The 18,597-nt window shown below is 36.8% G+C and overlaps 1 protein-coding gene across 1 annotated transcript in view; it reads left to right on the top strand.

Annotated features, from left to right (window-relative positions):
* Csgalnact2 (chondroitin sulfate N-acetylgalactosaminyltransferase 2) overlaps nt 1-11,965 on the top strand; it is a 38,377-nt gene extending 26,412 nt beyond the window's left edge. The window contains exons 7-8 of the mRNA XM_005334399.5: nt 4,249-4,330; nt 9,706-11,965. Coding sequence (XP_005334456.1) covers nt 4,249-4,330; nt 9,706-9,998 — 375 coding nt within the window. The 3' untranslated portion in view covers nt 9,999-11,965. The remainder of the gene's footprint in view (nt 1-4,248; nt 4,331-9,705) is intronic.
* The last annotated feature ends 6,632 nt before the right edge of the window (nt 11,966-18,597 follow it).

Below are 18,597 nucleotides of genomic sequence, written 5' to 3'. Positions count from 1 at the left end.
GATATGGTATATATAGTTTATGGCATATATAATTTCTGACATTTTAATGATAATAACTAATATTTTAATGTGCCCTTTACTATATGCACAGTACTATTCTGTTTTGCCTACATGTTAATTCATTTAATCCTCCTGACAACCTCTGCAGTAGGTGCTATTATTACCCCCTCTTAACAGATGAGGGCACAGCTGTGCTATGGTTGAATGCAAGCTCAAGTGCATAGCTGGCTGGAGGGGGCCCAGGCAGCATGCTCCACACTGTCCATTCATGTATTACACAGACTGCCTCTATTGTATTGAGTCATCAAATATTGAGGGCTCATTCTATGTCAGGCAGTGTTACCCTTTGGAACCCCAGAACCCTACAAACATGGTGATAGCTCATAAGAATCCTTATTCTAGTAATAGAAGAAAGTGGAGGTAATTATACAATACATGCCATGCAGATCATTAAAACAGGCTAAGTTGTAAAGACTGAAGTGATTTCTGTGGTGTGTTCTGTCAGAAAGGTCTTTCTGAGAGGTCACTGTAGGAGGAACTATCCAATGGCAGGAACCAGCTAAGTAGTGATTAGGGCAAGTGGTTGCAGCAGAAGGAACAGCTGATGAGTCTCCTATGGTTGGACAACAACCAGGAGACAATGTGCACAAAGCTGATCCAGGTATGATGTTCCTATGGCTATGCTGCAGATGATTCATATTCATTATGACCAGAATCCAGTTCTTCATTGTTCCTTTCTGGGATGGCCCTTTCTCTGGACTCCATCTCCAAGAAAGACACCCACTGCAGATCCTAAATCTTTCACATTAATTCTCTCTCTCTCTCTCTCTCTCTCTCTCTCTCTCTCTCTCTCTCTCTCTCTCTCTCTCTCTCTCGCACACACACACACACACACACACACCAGAATAATCTATACCACTTATTTCCCATTCGTAGTTATAGTCATTGCCTCTTAACTGGCCTTCCTTCTTACCTCTTCTAGTTTGTTCTCTGTATTCCAGCTAAAGTGATCTTCCAAAAACATCACATTACTTCTTCTCCAGCTCTACAAAGAACACTCATTGCCGTTAGGATAAACCTGAACCACAGGTACACAAGATGTATCAGGTATGTCCCTACACATTCTTCTAGGCCAGGGTTTGGCCTAGAAGAATGTGCAGGGACATACATGGAACACCCTTGTGTACCACAAGCAGTTATGGCTTGTGGTCCAAGTCAGCCCTTCTACCTTGTTTTATATAGCCTATAAATTATGAGTTATGTTTACAATGTTAATAACTAAAAAACATTAAATAATATTTCATAACACATGGAAATTATATGAAATATGAATTTAAGTGTCCATAGTAAAGTTTACTGGAACACAGTACACTCATTTGATTATTTATGATCAGCAACTACTTTCATAGTACAGGCACAGTACAATAATTGTGACAGATTATATGTTACTTGGCCCTGAAATATATACTCCATGGCCTTCTATGGAATAAGTTTGCTGAGCTGTCTCTGTACTGTAGTCACCTCTCCTTCTGACTCTAGCCTTTAGTCTTCTCCATCCCTAACCTACAGTGCTCTCCCATTTGTTGGCTTTTGCACAAACGGTTCTTTTTCCGGAACTCTACCCTAACATATCATCTTTCACTTGTTCATTCATCTAAAAGATCCCAGCTCCAGCTTCATTTCCTGAAGGAAACTGTCTTAGTATGCTACAGTTTGTGTGAGGCACCTCTCTCTTTTCTCTTGTTCTTCTCACATCCAGGTTCTTGCTTCCTACCCAAGTCAAGCTCCATGGTCAGTCATAGCCACAACCTCTTTGCTGTGTACTCACCTCCTTTGTTCCTTGCTCCTTCCAGTGTTCCCATAGAACTCCAACTCTATCACCCAGACCCAAAGCAGTGGATGTATAGCCCTAATCTATAGACTTTAGAGTCTCAGGCTCCTCGACTGCTCTAGAGTCCTGTGCCTTACACTTTCATCATTCTCTGTCCTTGAGGCCACACTGGATTCATAACCATCCCAGTACCCTTCACCCTCTAATTATCTTGCTTACTATTTCACGTGGAAAACGAGAAGCAGCCAGAAGTTCTCTTCCTCATTATCATCTCAAGAGTTCTGTCAGCCTTACTGCCTCAACTTATCACATTCCCAATGGAATGTCCCATGTCCCTTCATAAGACCAGCTTATCCTTTTGTGGTGATCTCTGTTGTATTTATAAGGACCTCCTCTAGCCATTCTTCCCCTCTCCTGTCCTAACATTTGCCTCTTCTAAATTATTCCCATAACCATACAAAAATAGCATATACTACTTATCTTTAAGAAATACTAACAGCCCCTTCTTGACTCCAGAGCCTCATTTTCTGCTCTTGCCACAGTCATTCCCTTGTTATTTGTTAAATGCTATAAGCATGCTCCTGCCAGAGTCATCTTACATGCTGCTCTCCTAGTCTGCAATGATTTCTTCCACATAATTTGCCTAGTTCCCTCCTCATGTCAGTCAGGTTCCTGCTCAAAGTTTACCTCCTCAGAGAAGCCTTTTATGACAATTATGTAAGAAAGGCTTTTCTTCTGTCATTGTTACTTCTTGTCCTGGCAAGTATTGCCACCAGAATATATATGTATTTATTTGCTAATTTTTCCACAAAGCCCTGATTTTACATTACTTTCTGTACTTGGAATTCAGCAGTGACAACTTCATTTTTTTTTTATTGTTGGTAGTTCAAAACATTACACAGTTCTTAATATATCATATTTCACAGTTTGATTCAAGTGGGTTATGAACTCCCATTTTTACCCCGTGTACAGATTGCTGTATCACATCAGTTACACTTCCATTGATTTACATATTGCCATTCTAGTGTCTGATGTGTTCTGCTGTCTATCCTATTCTCTACTATCCCCCCTCCCCTCCCCTCCCCTCTCCTCCCCTCTTCTCTCTCTACCCCCTCTACTGTAAATCATTTCTTCCACTTGTATTATTCTTCTCTTACCCCTCCTTTCCTCTTATATGTAATTTTGTATAACCCTGAGGATCAACTTCCATTTTCATGCAATTTCCCTTCTCTCTCCCTTTCCCTCCCACCTCTCATCCCTGTTTAATGTTAATCTTCTTCTCTAGCTCTTCGTCCCTACCCTGTCCTTAGTTACTCCCCTTATATCAATGAAGTCATTTGGCATTTGACAACTTCATTTTGAATTTGGTTTCCCTCATGGTGGAAAAGACTCAGCATTTCCAAGCTTTGTATCTGCATCCTGCATGAGGGATTGGCAAACTTTTCTGTAAAGAACCAGATAGGAAATATTTCTACTCAACTGCAACACTGTAAATTAAATAACTTACAAAAGCAGACAGCAGTCCAGAGTCAGCCCAAGGCCATAGTTTGCTGACCCTTGCCTTATACCATCCAAAAAGAACAAGTGAATTTTCTAGTAGTTCTCTAGGAAGAATAAAGAGGCTTTGTTTTCTGAAGTCCCCAACAACCCTCCTTTTTAGCTTGTTGGCCTGAATTTTGTCTAATACCTAATGGTGAACTCTTCCCTAAAGTAAGTAGAATGAGATTTTCTCATTGGTGTAAAGTACTCAGGGCTTACTCAGAAACTACCAGGTGACAGGAGTTTCCCAAAGTTCATGGGATGCATGGGGCCAGGTAATTACCAGAACAAAACTGTATTATCAAGAGGGGGCCTGAGGGCTGGGGATGTGGCTCAAGCGGTAGTGGGCTCGCCTGGCATGCGTGCGGCCCGGGTTCGATCCTCAGCACCACATACCAACAAAGATGTTGTGTCCGCCAACTAAAAAATAAATATTAAAAATTCTTTCTCTCTCTCCTCTCTCACTCTCTCTTTAAAAAAAAAAAAAAAGAGAGGGCCTGAGAAATGTGTACTGGGGAGGCACCCAAATAAGGTATTTGTATGGTTAATCATGGTGCATTGCAGTATAAGTTTGTGCAATTCTTTTCCTCCTAGAATGTATGCCCCTTGAGGTCAGGACTGCACTATTTGATTATTAGTTACCAGCTTGCACCTTGTATAGAGCTCAAACACTTTCATCACTTGCAAGTGGTAAAAATCCTTGGCTCACACAGATTACTATATTTTTGGTTTTTGTACGAAGTTAATAACAAAAATCCTTTGTCATTCATATAAATAATAGGAAAAAAGTATACTTTGGAAAAGAACTTGATTCGTTATTAATTAAAACTTCTAGTTCTCGAGGAATTAAATTGACTTTTTTCTTTTTTTAACTTAAGGTTCACAAAAAGGATTCTGGTTTTTGGAGAGATTTTGGCTTTGGAATGACTTGTCAATATCGATCAGATTTTCTGACCATTGGTAAGTTTATCTTACATTTAAGGATGGGACTTTACATATTTACTATAGACCTTATGGTGTTTTTCAAAAATATATCATACTTGAGTGTTTTTCTTTCTTTTTTTTCGGGGGGGGGGGGAGCCAGGTTACTGGGGATTGAACTCAGGGGCACTCAACCACTGTCTCAGCTTCCCAAGCCGCTGGGAATAAGTGTTTTTCTTTTAAATCATGTGTGTCTCAGGTTATATTTAGAAATGTAAAAGAAAGTGAGTTTATAATTAATGTCTTTGACAAGCAGAGATAAAGATAAAAGTGTAATGTTTACTAATTCCTTTGAAATCAAAACACCACTAGTTTTTTAAAACACCTATTTGGCTTGTTGCCTAAATTGTAGTTGATTGCAGTACTCTTACAAAAGGTCTCTCTATAACCTACTGTAGTATTCCTGGGTTGTTACAGCTGCAAGTAGTCTTAGGTTATCTAGTTTAAGGATTTTCATATGTTTTCACTTAAAGATGAAGTTCTTTTTTGTCTATTGAACTTTTATGCAAAATTCCATTGTTTAGGAAAAGAGAGATTTTCTTTCTAGCCTGATTGAAGTGGGAGTCAGCGGCTTAGTTGTTCATCCCATAAGCTCAAAGATGTGGTGAAGAATCTGATCTAGCCAGGTGTGTTGGTGCATGCCTGTTATCCCAGTGGCTCAAGAGGCTGAGGCAGGAGAATCATGAGTTCAAAGCCAGCCTTAGCAAAAGCAAGGCACTAAGCAACTTAGTGAGACCCTGTCTCTAATAAAATACAAAAAAGGGCTGGGGATGTGGTTCAGTGGTTAAGTGCCCCTTGGTCAATCCCTGATACCAAAAGATAAAAATAAAAAGTGTCAGAGAATTGTTCAGCAAAGCATGCTGACCTGAATTCCATGTCTCCTGATTCATTTAGTGATTCCCTTGCCACATCATAGTAGAAGTCATATGGAATTAGAATGTACATAAGACATATTACATTTATTTTTAAAATTAACCATTTGTTTTAGAAATCCCTCCATGTTGTCTCTTTATAGGAAATAATGATAAAAAGACTCTTAAATGAAACTAATGCTCTTTTCCCTGATTTCTTGTTTAATATAACTTTAAGCATTCACTTTCAAAAACAGAAATACTAATCTATCTTAAAATTCTCTGATTCTGTTTTTAGTTCAGATATACTGTTGTATTATTCTAATGGTTTTCTCATTTCAGTTATTTTATTTTATTTTTATTTTTTTTTTAAAGAGAGTGAGAAATAGAGCGGCAGAGAGAGAGAGAATTTTTAATATTTATTTTTTAGTTTTCGGCAGACACAACATCTTTGTTTGTATGTGGTTCTGAGGATCGAACCCGGGCCGCACGCATGCCAGGCGAGCGCGCTACCGCTTGAGCCACATCCCCAGCCCCATTTCAGTTATTTTAACTCCAGAACTTCTATTTGGTTATTCTATTTGGTTATTTTTCTATAGATGTAATTTCTCTTCAAATAATATGCTGTATTTAATGAGATATTGTTATCTTACATTCTTATACTTCTTTAGGCATGAATTCTTTTAATACTTTGAATATATTTATAATGGCAACTTTGGAATTTTTGTCTGTTAAAGCCTACATCTGGGCCCTATCATAGGGCCCTACATTTTTTTATGCTTTTGTAATTTTTTTCTTAAACTGGACATTTTGGCAATATATTGTGGCAACTCTAGATACTGATTCCCCTATTTCCATGGCTTGTTTTTCCTTTTTCTTATTTATTTATTGACTTGACAGGACTATTTAGTGAATTTTCCTACCTCTACCCTAACTCCCCATCAATATGAAGCTTCTGATGTCCCTCCTCAGGACGTGTGCACAATCTTCTGAGGTGGCACTAGATTTAGCAGGCCTCTGTTTAACTCTTTCCATGCCCTTGTTGGTATTATTCTCAACTGTTAGGAATCACTGATTGCTCACTAATTGCTATCTTGTTTGTGACAATATTCGAATGCACTGATTGTTCCGCAATCTGAACCAATTAAATTAGGCTTTTTTTCAGGGGTAGTTTTTGAGACAAGTGTTTGGATCCCAGAAGGGATGTTCTTCCTGTCTCTGCCCTCATTCTCTCTAAAACTGGCCTACACAGTTCAGGTTTTGCCCTCATGAAGTTACCAGCCTCTTAAGTGCTTAAAACCAAAATCTCCATTATTTTCAAGAATCCCTTTAGACTTGAATTTTTCTATGCCATGTTTCAAATTAAGTCACATTCTTTTGAGCAGTTTATTCTTGGGGACTGTCTTTTCCCTTAGGAAAAATTTCTGAGCAGCTGTTCTGGAGCTGAGAATGGAAACAGTAGCACACTTCTCATAAAGCAGAGGTGTTCCCTTAACACCTCTGCTTTATGAGAAAGTTGCTGGATAGGGGCAGTAAAGCCCCCAATATTTTCTGTCTGCGTTGTCTGGAGTAGAGCTTCCATACTAAGTGTGGACTGGTGAAAAGGGAGTTTCCCATTTGGAATTTTGCCTCTTTTATTTGGATCTTCTCTTTTCTTCATTTCTTCTATTATTAGTATTCCCATTATGTATATGTTATACCTTTTGTAGTTGTCCCACAGTTTTTGGATATTCTGTTCTTTTTTTTTTAACATTTTTTCTCTTTGCTTTTCAGTTTTAGAAGTTTCTTTTGTATCCTCAAGGACAGAGATCCTTTCTTCAACCAAATCTAGTTTACCAATGAGCCCATCAAAGGCATCCTTCATTTCTGTTACAATGTTTGTGATCTGAAGCATTCCTTTTGAATACCTTCTTAGAATTTCCATTTTGCTTGTATTACCCACCACACATGTTATCTACATTTTCCATTTGATCCCTTAACATATTAATCATAGTTGTTTTAAATCCCCAACCTGATAATTCCAATATCCCTGCTGTATCTGAATCTGGGTCTGATTATTACATTCTCTTCAAATTATTTTTTTCCTTTTAGGATGCTTGTGTTTTGCTGTTGTTGTTATTGTTGTTGAAAGCTGGGCTTTATGTACTGGATAAAAACAACTGCAATAAGTAGGCCTTTGTGATGTGGTGATGAAGTGTGGAGGGTGGAATGTTATTCTATAGCACTATGATTAGGTCTCAGTGTTTTAGTGAGCTTGTGCCTCTGGATTGTGAACTTCACATATCCTTTTCAATCCCTTTTCTCTTCAAAGACAGGATGGCTAGAGGGACTAAAATTGATTATTTCCTTCACCCAAGTCATTTAGACTGGGATTAAATAGTTTCTCCTGAGGTCTTGCCTTTTTAATAAGAACAGAATGCTCTGGCATATTTCAAAATGGTTACCTTTGCCTCCCTCCCCTTGTCAGAAACATGAGAGGATCTTTCTCTGATCTTCAGTATGAGAACATGGTAGAGCTTCTAAAGGTAAAACTCTCAAGTGTGGGGATCCCAGTATCACTGGGGCCCCCCGGAATTTTTAACTCTCAGATATGTTTACACTGAGCCTCTAGCAATTTGGCAATTATTGGTTTTTCTCCTCTGTTCTGTCTCCTGCAGAGATTTCTTCTCTAGTAACCTGTGATCCATTTTATCTACCTATCAGTCTCTCTAAAAAATTGGGGGGGGGGCAGAATTTCACCCAATGACCTCATTTCTATGAGTGATCTAAAAGGAATTGTTGATTTTTCAGTTTGTTCAGCTCTTTGTTAGGACCAAGTGATGATTTCTAGTCTCCTGAAATGCCAAACCAAAAACCAGGAGTTCCCTGTTTATATTTATGTATCTGCATCATTGTATTTGAAGAGCTTATTCATAGCTGTAAGGAAGAAAAGCTGAGATATAATCAGACATAGCATTTTGTAAAGCTATAACTGTTTAAAGCAATCCTTTAGAGTTTTCATGACTATTGTCTATCCTGCAAATGTTAAATTAAGTAGGATATAATTATTTGGAAGGAGACACAATTTAGAAACTTAGCCCTTATAGAATTTTTCTCAGCTTTTAAGATATTGTTTTCTTTTTTTTTTAATTTTTTTTTTAATATTTATTTTTTAGTCCTCGGCGGACACAACATCTTTGTTTGTATGTGGTGCTGAGGATCGAACCCGGGCCACACGCATGCCAGGCGAGCGCGATACCGCTTGAGCCACATCCCCAGCCCAAGATATTGTTTTCTTACTCTTTAAAAACTCCAAGTAGTTTGTGTTATACATGCTTCTTTTAAAAGTTGTTCAGCTTGAAATCAGTTTAAAAATAATCTCAATTCTATTTCCCATGTCATTGTCAGTCCACTATAGTTAGCCTCTACTTCGTAGTTCCATCAGAATTATTCTAGGCAAGGTTATAAATAGCACTTATGCTGCCAAGTATATTGATTCTTTTTCAGTTCTTAATTGAGTAGCACACCTGCCAGCTTCTTCCTTGAGGCACTTTCTTATTTTTTTCTATTTATTACAAGGTGTGTTTTTTTTATTTGTTCTTTTTAGTTATACATGGCAGTAGAATGTATTTTGATATATCATACATACATGGAGTATAACTTCCCATTCTTGTGGTTATAAATGATGTAGAGTTACACTGGTCATATATTTATATATGAACGTGGGAAAGTTATGTCCAATACATTCTACTATATTTCCCATTCCCATCCTCCTTTTGCTTCTCCCCATCCCACCCTGTCCAATCCAGTGAACTTCCACCTCTTCCCTCCTTCATCTGTTTTGTGAGTCAGCACCCGAATATCAGAGAGAACATTCAGCTATTGGTTTAGGGAGATTGGCTTATTTCACTTAGCATGGTAGGGTTCCATCCATGCTCCGGCAAATGCCATAATTTCCATTTCTCTTATGGTGAGTTGTATTCCATTGTGTATACATACCACATTTTCTTTAACAAACTGCTGGGATTATAGGTGTGCACCACTGCTTCCGGCTTAGAAATTGGTATTTCTTAGTGTTTAGACGTTGGCCCTATTTTTCTTATGAATTTCTTCAATAATTTTATTCATTCCTGTGGCTATAAATCATCTATGTATCCATTCTCGGATTTATATCCAGTTTGACCTTTTCTTCTGTTCTCCCCTGAGGAAAGTTTTCTGTAATCCAGAAAAACTCAAGTCTTGAAGGATAGTTTAGGTGAATTGTATTTCCTTCTCTTTTATTGACCATATAGAACTTTAAAGTTTACAAAGTATTCTCAAATATCTAATCTCATTCTGATAGTCTCAGCAACTGAACTTGAGCTCTAAAGTTTAACTAAATGTCAACATGTAACTGGACTTTCAAAGCAGGAGTTCAGGTCTCTGTATCATCTCACTTGAAATAGAACATTTAAAATCTTTATGGTGTCTGCTTGTGCTCTGGCTGTCAGGCAATTACTTATGGTGTCAATTTTGATCCCACAGGTGGATTTGACATGGAAGTAAAAGGTTGGGGTGGAGAAGATGTTCATCTTTATCGAAAATACTTACATGGTGACCTTATTGTGATTCGGACTCCAGTTCCTGGTCTTTTCCACCTCTGGCATGAAAAACACTGTGCAGATGAGCTAACCCCTGAGCAGTACCGCATGTGCATACAGTCTAAAGCCATGAATGAGGCTTCTCATTCCCACCTGGGAATGATGGTCTTCAGAGAAGAAATAGAGATGCATCTTCATAAACAGGCATACAGGACAAACAGTGAAGCTGTTGGTTAACAAAATTGTTAATGTATAACAGTATAACCATAAACCAGCACTATTTATTTAGCCTTAATTCCAGTTCCAGATATTGTGCCTCTTCCAGAAAAGACTCATTTATTTTTCATATCCTTTCCGACATTATGTTGGCAGTTCAACTTGATAGAAGAAGAAAAACAAGTGTTTCAATGCAAAGCCTATTTGAGAATACTGCACTATGGAATAGTAGACAAAATGAAATCTGGTGTCTGTCCCAAAAGTAGATTTGAGTCAGTTTTCTGCCTGGTGGCCATGATCTGATTCTGTGGGATTGCATGCTGTGATTGCATCTGGTGAAGGGATAGAATATGCTAGGCACATTGCTACAGAGGAGACTGAGTGGTACAGATGTGGTGCAGGGACAGGTACTATTTCTTCACTTCACCTGCTGACCACTAAGTCAGTCGATCTGATTTTTGTTTTGTTTTTCTGTTTTTTTCATGGTACTGGGGATTGAACTCAGGGGCCCTCTACCACTGAGCTATATCCCCAACCCTTTTTATTTTTTGAGACAAGTTCTCACTAACTTGCCAAGGCTGGCTCCAACTTGAAATCCTCCTGCTCAGCCTCCTGAGTAGCTGGGATTACAGACAAATACCACCACACCCAGCAATCTGCTTCATTTTTAAAGGAAGACTATTAACTTTGGTTAATAGCTTAAAAATCCTTTTTTACTGAAGCAGATAATAATTAATTGACATATCTGAAATTCCCAACCAGTCAAGAGATGACAAAAACCAAAACCCCTTAACTTAATATGGCTTAGCCCCCAAATGTCTGTTTTTAAATAAGTGGATAATAGTAGAAAATAGTTTAGAATCTATTACTTTATTAAAAATATGTTGTTACACTATCAATATGTTGGTCAAAGTTGCTATCGACTGTTTTGAACAAATGTGGAAGCATTTTTAAAGAGCATTTAATATGTTGGAATGCAGGATACTAGCTATGTTTGATCATCAAGTTTATGTGAGTGAGAGATATCAGTGCCTTCCTGAGGAGGCTCAGGATAGATAAGCATAGCATGTGTTTTTGCTTTGTATTATCTCATTTAGCATGGATCCATATGTATTGTTATCCTTTATTTTATAATGTGTATATTTGCTATATCTGTATTTGCATAATTACAATATTTTGAATTGAAAGAGAATTTCTGAGGGGAGAAAAAAGCAATTGAATGAGGTATATACAATAAGACCAATCTGATTTGAGAAAAGGGAAGAAGGGGAAGGTAGTTTGAATAAAAATCTGAATTACAAACTATTTTAGAGAAATATATACTTATAGATAGAATATTTTAATTGAAGTATATATTATATTAATGAGACAAGATGAATAAGAAATTATATTCACATAGGACTATACTACATTATTTATCACACATGGATCTTTTGCCATTAGGTCAATTGCTAGATCCAGAAATTAGAAGGTTAAAGGCAATGCATAAACTTTTTTATCCTTTGACTTTTAAAAGGGACCTACTATTTGTATACAAACCCCTGAAAATTCATAGAAGAAAAATTATTATTCATTTTGCTCTGTAAGTCATATTATCTGAAATATTACAAATTCCAAATTTCTAGGTGCTACATGAATTAAATTTTACAGTAACTTAACTAATTATTTTTACAGATTTTAAGTTGGGGTAATGTTAGGTATTTTTAAAGATGTGTAAAATGTCCTCTGAAAAATTAATTCAGGCTATTGTCCCTTTTGTATGCAGTTATTTATTATGAAGACCAGTAAATTATGGCATTTAAAATGAGAGAACTTATTTGTAATGGTAAGTTGCAGCTTGTTTTTTGAGGAAATCAAGTTATTTTACTTTTACTCCTATTTTTTAAAACTCTCTTCTAATTTAAAAATAGAAAGGATAGAAAGTAAGCAGTAGAAACATTACTGTTTTGACATTAAAATGGTACCAATAAAATATTTTATTACCAAAAGTTAAATGAAAATTATTTCTAGTGTAAGATGTCACAAATACAGAAAAGTATATAATATGCAATTGTGTATAAAGAACAATGAAGCAAACAGCAATATATGCCACCTGGGTAAAGATACAGGATATTACCAATGACAGGCCCCTGTGGCCCTTCTAGAGCACATATCCTTACCCTTTCCACAATAGTCACCATCTGATTTTTCTGATAATTTCCACTTGATTTTTTTTTTGTCATAGTTCTTCCAACAGTGTACATATCTCTATTTAGAATTCTGTTTAATTTTCCTTTTTAAAGTTTTTTATATATTATTTCATACTATATTCTTTTAGTATTATGTTTTGAGATTCACCATATTAACCTCAAAACTGGTTCATTTTTATTACAGAATAATATTTTATTGTATGAATACACTACAATATTTATTAATTGTTCTATTTTACTGATAGATACTTGGATTTTTTTCTAATTATTTGTTGTTATTCTATTGTTGGTAGTTTTTTGGGTTGTATATAGTTTTTTGTGGCTTGTTTGCTTTGTTCTTAGAAGCAGTGGTGTCTACATGCTTCTCACAAGCTAGTAGTATTTCTCTAGAAGTAAAAATGCTGAGTCATTGGGTGGGTACATGTTTAACTTACTTTCCAAAGTGGATCACCTTCCAGTACTGGGAAAATTTACTTTTCATGCTTGGTAATACTCATTATCAATAGTAATTCTTGCCGACCTAGTGAGCTTTAGGCATGAGTTGTAGTTATAATTTGTATTTCCAGTGTTTTTGCCCATTTTTACCAGCTCATAGAAATTCTTCATATTCTAGATACCAATTTTTCTTGATTAAATATTTAACCTAATCAAGATGATTATCTTCTCCCAGGATGTGGCTTCTCTTTTTCCATTCTTGATAGTACTTTTTTTTTTAGTTGTTGATGGATCTTTATTTTATTCATTTATTTATATGCAGTGCTAAGAATCGAACTCATTGCCTCACACATACACATGTGAGTTAAGCACTGTACCACTGAGCCACAACCCCAGCCCTTGATTGTACTTTTTGATGAGTAAAAATTAACTTCAATTTGACTAGTCTTTTTTCCTTTATGATTTCTACTTTAACGAACTTTGTTTTTTAGAGAAGTTTTAAGTTCATAGCAAAATTGAACAGAAAGTACAGAGCGTTACCATTCAGTAGTCCCACCTTATCTACAGTTTTACTCTTTGCAGTTTGGGTTACCTGTGGTCAGCTGATCCAAAAATATTAAATGGAAAATTCTAGAAATAAGCAATTTAGAAGTTTTAAATTATGAACTATTCTGAACAGTATGATGAATATTCTGAGCAGTGTGATGAAATCACATGCCATCCTACTCCATCCTGCCTGGAATATGAATCATCCCTTTGTCCTGCATATTGATACTATGTAGTACCCATCTAGTTATCAGATCCACTGGCATGGTATCACAGTGTTTGTGTTGAACTTAGAAGGTCAGTAGTAGCCTAACCCCATGTCCCAGTATCTATGTCATTTTATCACATAGGCATTGTATCATTTTACATCTTAAGAAAGGTAAATATAGCACAACAAGATATTCTGAGAGAGGGACTGGGGTAGTTTGGATATGAGCTGTACCCCCAAAAGCTTCTATGTTAATGCAGGAATGTTCAAAGGTAAAATTACTGAATTATAAGAGCTGTAACCTAATCAAGCCATCTTAGTTTGAATGGACTGGATAGTAAATACGCAGGTAGGGCATATCTGGAAGAGGTGGGTCACTGGGAAAGGGCCCAAGAAGGATATATCTTGCCTAAAGCCCAGCTTCTCTGCTTCCTGGAGGCCATAAATGAAGCATCACTCTTCCACCATGATATTCTGCCACACTTTGGGCACAAATCAATGAAGTTGATCCACCATGGACTGAACCTCTGATATTTTGTGAGCCAAAACAAACTTTTCCTCCTCTAAGTTGTTGTCAGGCATTTTGGTCACAGCAATGAAAAACCTAACAGAAATTTGTATGGAGAAGTAGGGTTGTAGCTATAACTGACTTCACCATTTGGTTCAGAAGCCTTTAGAGCTTGCAGGAGGAATTTGGAAAAGTTTAGAGATGCAACCAGAGAAGCTTTAGAATAATGTAAGGAGAGCTTAATGGGAGATTCTTGGAAAACTTGGAATAGCCAGAATGCCAATAGGAATGCAACTGTGCTCATGAGATTTCAGAGAGAAATGAAGATTCTATAGGGAATTGAACTAGAGGCCACTCGTGTCACATTCTGTCAAAGAACTTGTCTACAATTTGCCCATGTCCTGACTTTGAGACTATATTTAAAGGTGATGGACTAATTAATCTAGCAGAAGAAATTTCAAGCCAGCAGTGTTTGATCAGTGGCATGGATATTGCTGGCAACTTTTACTCAGATTTACTGTGAAAATTGGGAGCAAAAAACAGAACTAAAAGATTTTAAAAGCTTACAATTTGACCAGAGAAGTGCTGGTAAAACTGGAGCCAAGAGAGATGTGCTTGTTGAAAAAATTATAGACCCTAAAGAGATACTAAGTACTTTCACAGAGACAATAGGAAAGATAGCTTGAGGGCATCTCAGGATTTTGCAAGACCACACCTTATTGCAGGCTCAAGTATGTAGAAAGGAAAATTCCTTGAAGAAGAGATCATGGGGATGCCTTGTTTGCACATGAGGGCCTAGGAAGTTGTTTCACCATACTCAGCTGGCCAAATTCTCACAGGCTACTACAGCTGTGATCCCTGAGAGCTCAGCTACTACATGAATGGCAGCAGACCTTGGCATAATCCACATGGTGCTGTTTCTGCACAAATTCAGGGTCAGGAAAGCTCCCACTGAGATTTTAAAGGAAGGTCTGAGAGGCCAGGTAAAGTTTAGCAGGATTGGAATCCCTGCAGGCTGGCCCTGAGAAGACAATGCATGATGCTGTGAAGTTGAAGCCATAGCGGAAATGGAGACCCCAAGAATTTAGAGATGCCAGTAATGTGGGCTGTCTGAAAAGAAAAGTTGCTGGCTGTGGAGAGAGCCAACCTAAAATAAAGCCCATGTGTGCTGCAACCAGGAAAGTCAAAGGGCAGAGCTGCCCAAGCTCTTTGGAAAGAACATCTCACAGCCATGTGTCCTAAATGCTGTACAAGGAGTTACAGTGGAGTTACAGGACCTGTTTGTCCAATTTGGTTTTGGTCTTGCTTTGGCCCCATTTCTTTTTTCTTTTCTTTTCTTTTTTCTTTTTTTTTTTTCTTTTTTTTTTTTTTTTTTGTAGTTGTAGGTAGACAGATGCCTTTATTCTATTTGTTTATTTTTATGTGGTGCTGAGGATCAAACCCAGTGCTTCATGCATGCTAGGCAAGCGCTCTGCTACTGAGCCACAACCCCAGCCCCACATCTCTTCTTTCTATGCCCCTATTCCTTCCATTTGGAATGGGAATATTTATTCTGTGCCACTGTATTTTAGATACATGTAATTTGACTTTTACAGAGACTCACAGCCAAGAGTTTGCTTTAGGTCTCAGAGGGAAGACTATGGACTAGGACTTTTGGGCAATACTGGAACTGTTAAGACTATGGAATTCTTAGAGATAAACTAATTGTATTTTGTGTTGTGAGGTACACATGAGCTTTTGGGGACCAGGGACAGAACATAGTATGATATGAAGTATCCCCCAAAAGCTTCTGTGTTAATGAAGGAATATTTGGAGGTGAAATAATTGAATTGTAAGAGCTGTAGCCTAATTGGGCCATCCTAGTTTGAATGGGTACTAAGTGCAGGCAGATGGGACATGGCTAGAGAAAGAGTTCGTCTTCCCTTTAACACCCTGCCTTTACTTCCTTGTTGCCATGAATGGAGCAGTTCTCCTCAACCATGCCCATCTGCCATGATGTTCTCCCTCATTGGGCCCAGAGCAATGGAGTTCATCCACCATGGACTCAACAACTGGTACTATGAGCCAAAATAAACTTTTCCTCCTTTGAGTTGCTCTTACCAAGTATTTTGGTCATAGTGATGAAAAATCTTGACTAAAACAAGTGCTATGGTCATACAATTTTTGTTATAATAATTGTTCTATTTTATTATTAATTTTTGTTATTAACCTCTTAATGTGCCTAATTGATAAATTTTATCATAGGTATAGATGTATAGGAAAATACAGTATATATAGGGTTTAGTACTTTCTGAGTTTCAGGCATCCACTGGGAGTCTTATAATGTATCTTCCACAAATAAGGTGGACTACTGTATCCCTTGCTCATGCATATGCACAGATTTCCCTATTAACTCCCCCTATCAAAGTTACAACATTTGTTACAGCTGATGATCCTGCACGATACCTTATTATGACCCAAAGACCATGATTTACATGAGGGTTCACTCTTGGTATTATATATTCTGTGCATTTAGACATATCAATGTTAATGACATGTATCCACCTTTATAGTATACAAAATAATTTTACTGCCCTAAAAATTCTCACTGCTCTGCCTATTCATCCCTTCCCCCTAACTCCTGGCAACCACTGATCTTTTTATTGTCTTCAGAGTTTTGCTGTTAGCAGAATGTCATATAGTTGAAAGCATATAATATGTAGCCTTTATATAAACTGACTTTACTCACATAGTAATATCCATTTAAGTTTCCTACATATCTTTTCATGGCTTGATGCTCATTTATCTCTAGCACTGAAAATATTCCATTGTTTATTCACTCAACTGTGATGGCATCATGGTTGCTTCTCAGTTTTGGCCATTATGATGATGCTAGTCTGTAATCATCCATGTGCAGGTTTTTATTTGTACCTAAATTTTCAACTCCTTTAGGCAGACACCAAGGAGCACAATTGCTAGATCATATAGTTAAGCATATGATCAGTTTTGTGAGAAATCACCAGTCTTCCAAAATGGCTACAACATTTTGCATTCCCACCATCTCTGAAAAATAAAAGGTCTTACAGCTCAGCAGCATTTTGTGGTATCTGTTCTGTAATTTGACTCTCCATTAGGTGTGTAGTAATATAGCATTTGAATTTGCATTTCCCTAATAACATGATGTGGAGCATATTTTCACATGCTTATTTTCCATCTGTATAACTTTGGTGAACTGTTGGTTTCTACTCTGTATTATTGATTTATGACCTCATAATAAGGAAGGATTTCATAGAGAGATTGTTATCTATTATCTTCTAAATATCTCATTTGTAGGTTTGCTTTTCTTGATCTATAACCAAATAGACTTTGAGTGTGATCTGAGATAAGGATTGTATTTCACTTTTTTCCCATAATTATAATAAGGTAATGATGGAAAAAAGTGAAATACTTTTTATCCATTGATTTGCAAGACCACTCTGTCATCCATCAGACATGCATACACATGTCTAATTCTGGGCTATCTTTTGTGCCATCAGTTTTTCTGTCCATCAGTACAACCACAACCACTGTAACTTTTTATACAATGTGACATTTGGGAGAGCTGTCCACTTGTCTTGTCCTTAAAAGAAGTCATGGCTACTTTATAGACTTTGTTCATTCATATAAATGTTGGAATAAGCTTCAAAAAAAGTTTATGAATTTGTAATCGCATTGAGTCTATAAGATCACATTGAGAAGAACTGATCATTATGATGTGAATCTTCCAGACCCTGAACATGTCATATCTCTTTATTGTCTGTATATATCTTCATTGTCTTCCAATTAAGTTTATAATTTTTCACACAGTAGACTTACATGTATTATTTTCCCCCTAGGTACTTTGTATTTTTTATACCATTGTGCCTGTTGTTTTGTTTTTCTTTTTGTCTGTTTAGAAATCTAAACCTGGTGTTTAGAAACCACTGATTTTAGTTTTGTATTCAGAAACCTTCCCAAAATTTCTTAATTCTATTAATATATTTCTAGTTTCTTTTGTATTGTTCCTATTATACAACCATGTCCTATTTTTAAGAGTGGGAGTTTTTAGCTTGGTTTGGTTTTTATTTCCAGTTTTTAGACCTTTGATTTATTCATTTTCCGGTGCTTATTAGGATTTGTTCAGTGATAATGGAAGTGGTAATAGTGGGTTCCCTCCCTGTATTACTGATTTCAAGGGTGACACTTTCAGTGTTTCATCTGTAAATAAGGTATTTACTGGAGGGTTTTTGTTTGTTTGTTTGTTTTGTAAATACCTTTTATCGGGCTAAGTCTCTTTTAGTATTACTTGATGAGATTTTATCATATCAGATGATCATACAACTTCTTTTCCTCCTACGTTAAGTTGATGAATTAAATTCATAGGTTTTCTGACATGCCCTTGCATTCATGGGGCAAGCTCCAATTGGTCATGATGTTTTAGACTTTTTTTATGTTGCTGGATTTGGTTTCATCCATATATATACACACATATATTCATTTGCATCTCGGTATTCATGTGGGTGTGTTTATAATATTTTTCAGACATTTTCATCCATGTTCTTGAAGAAATGTCATGTACCTTTCCTCTCTCATCCTTGTTGGACTTTTCTATTAAGGTTCTAGCTTCTAAAATAAGTTACAAGTGTTCCCTCTTACTGCTTCTAGAAAGGTTTTTTTTAAAAACAGGAATTATTTGAATATGAGGTATAGCTGCCTGAAAGCCACCTGGGCATGAAC

Source organism: Ictidomys tridecemlineatus, chromosome 1 (genome assembly GCF_052094955.1).
Source record: "Ictidomys tridecemlineatus isolate mIctTri1 chromosome 1, mIctTri1.hap1, whole genome shotgun sequence".
In the NCBI taxonomy this organism is placed as follows: Eukaryota; Metazoa; Chordata; class Mammalia; order Rodentia; family Sciuridae; genus Ictidomys; species Ictidomys tridecemlineatus.
Note: the sequence above shows the minus strand (reverse complement) of the source record. Positions and strands in the feature narration are given on the sequence as shown.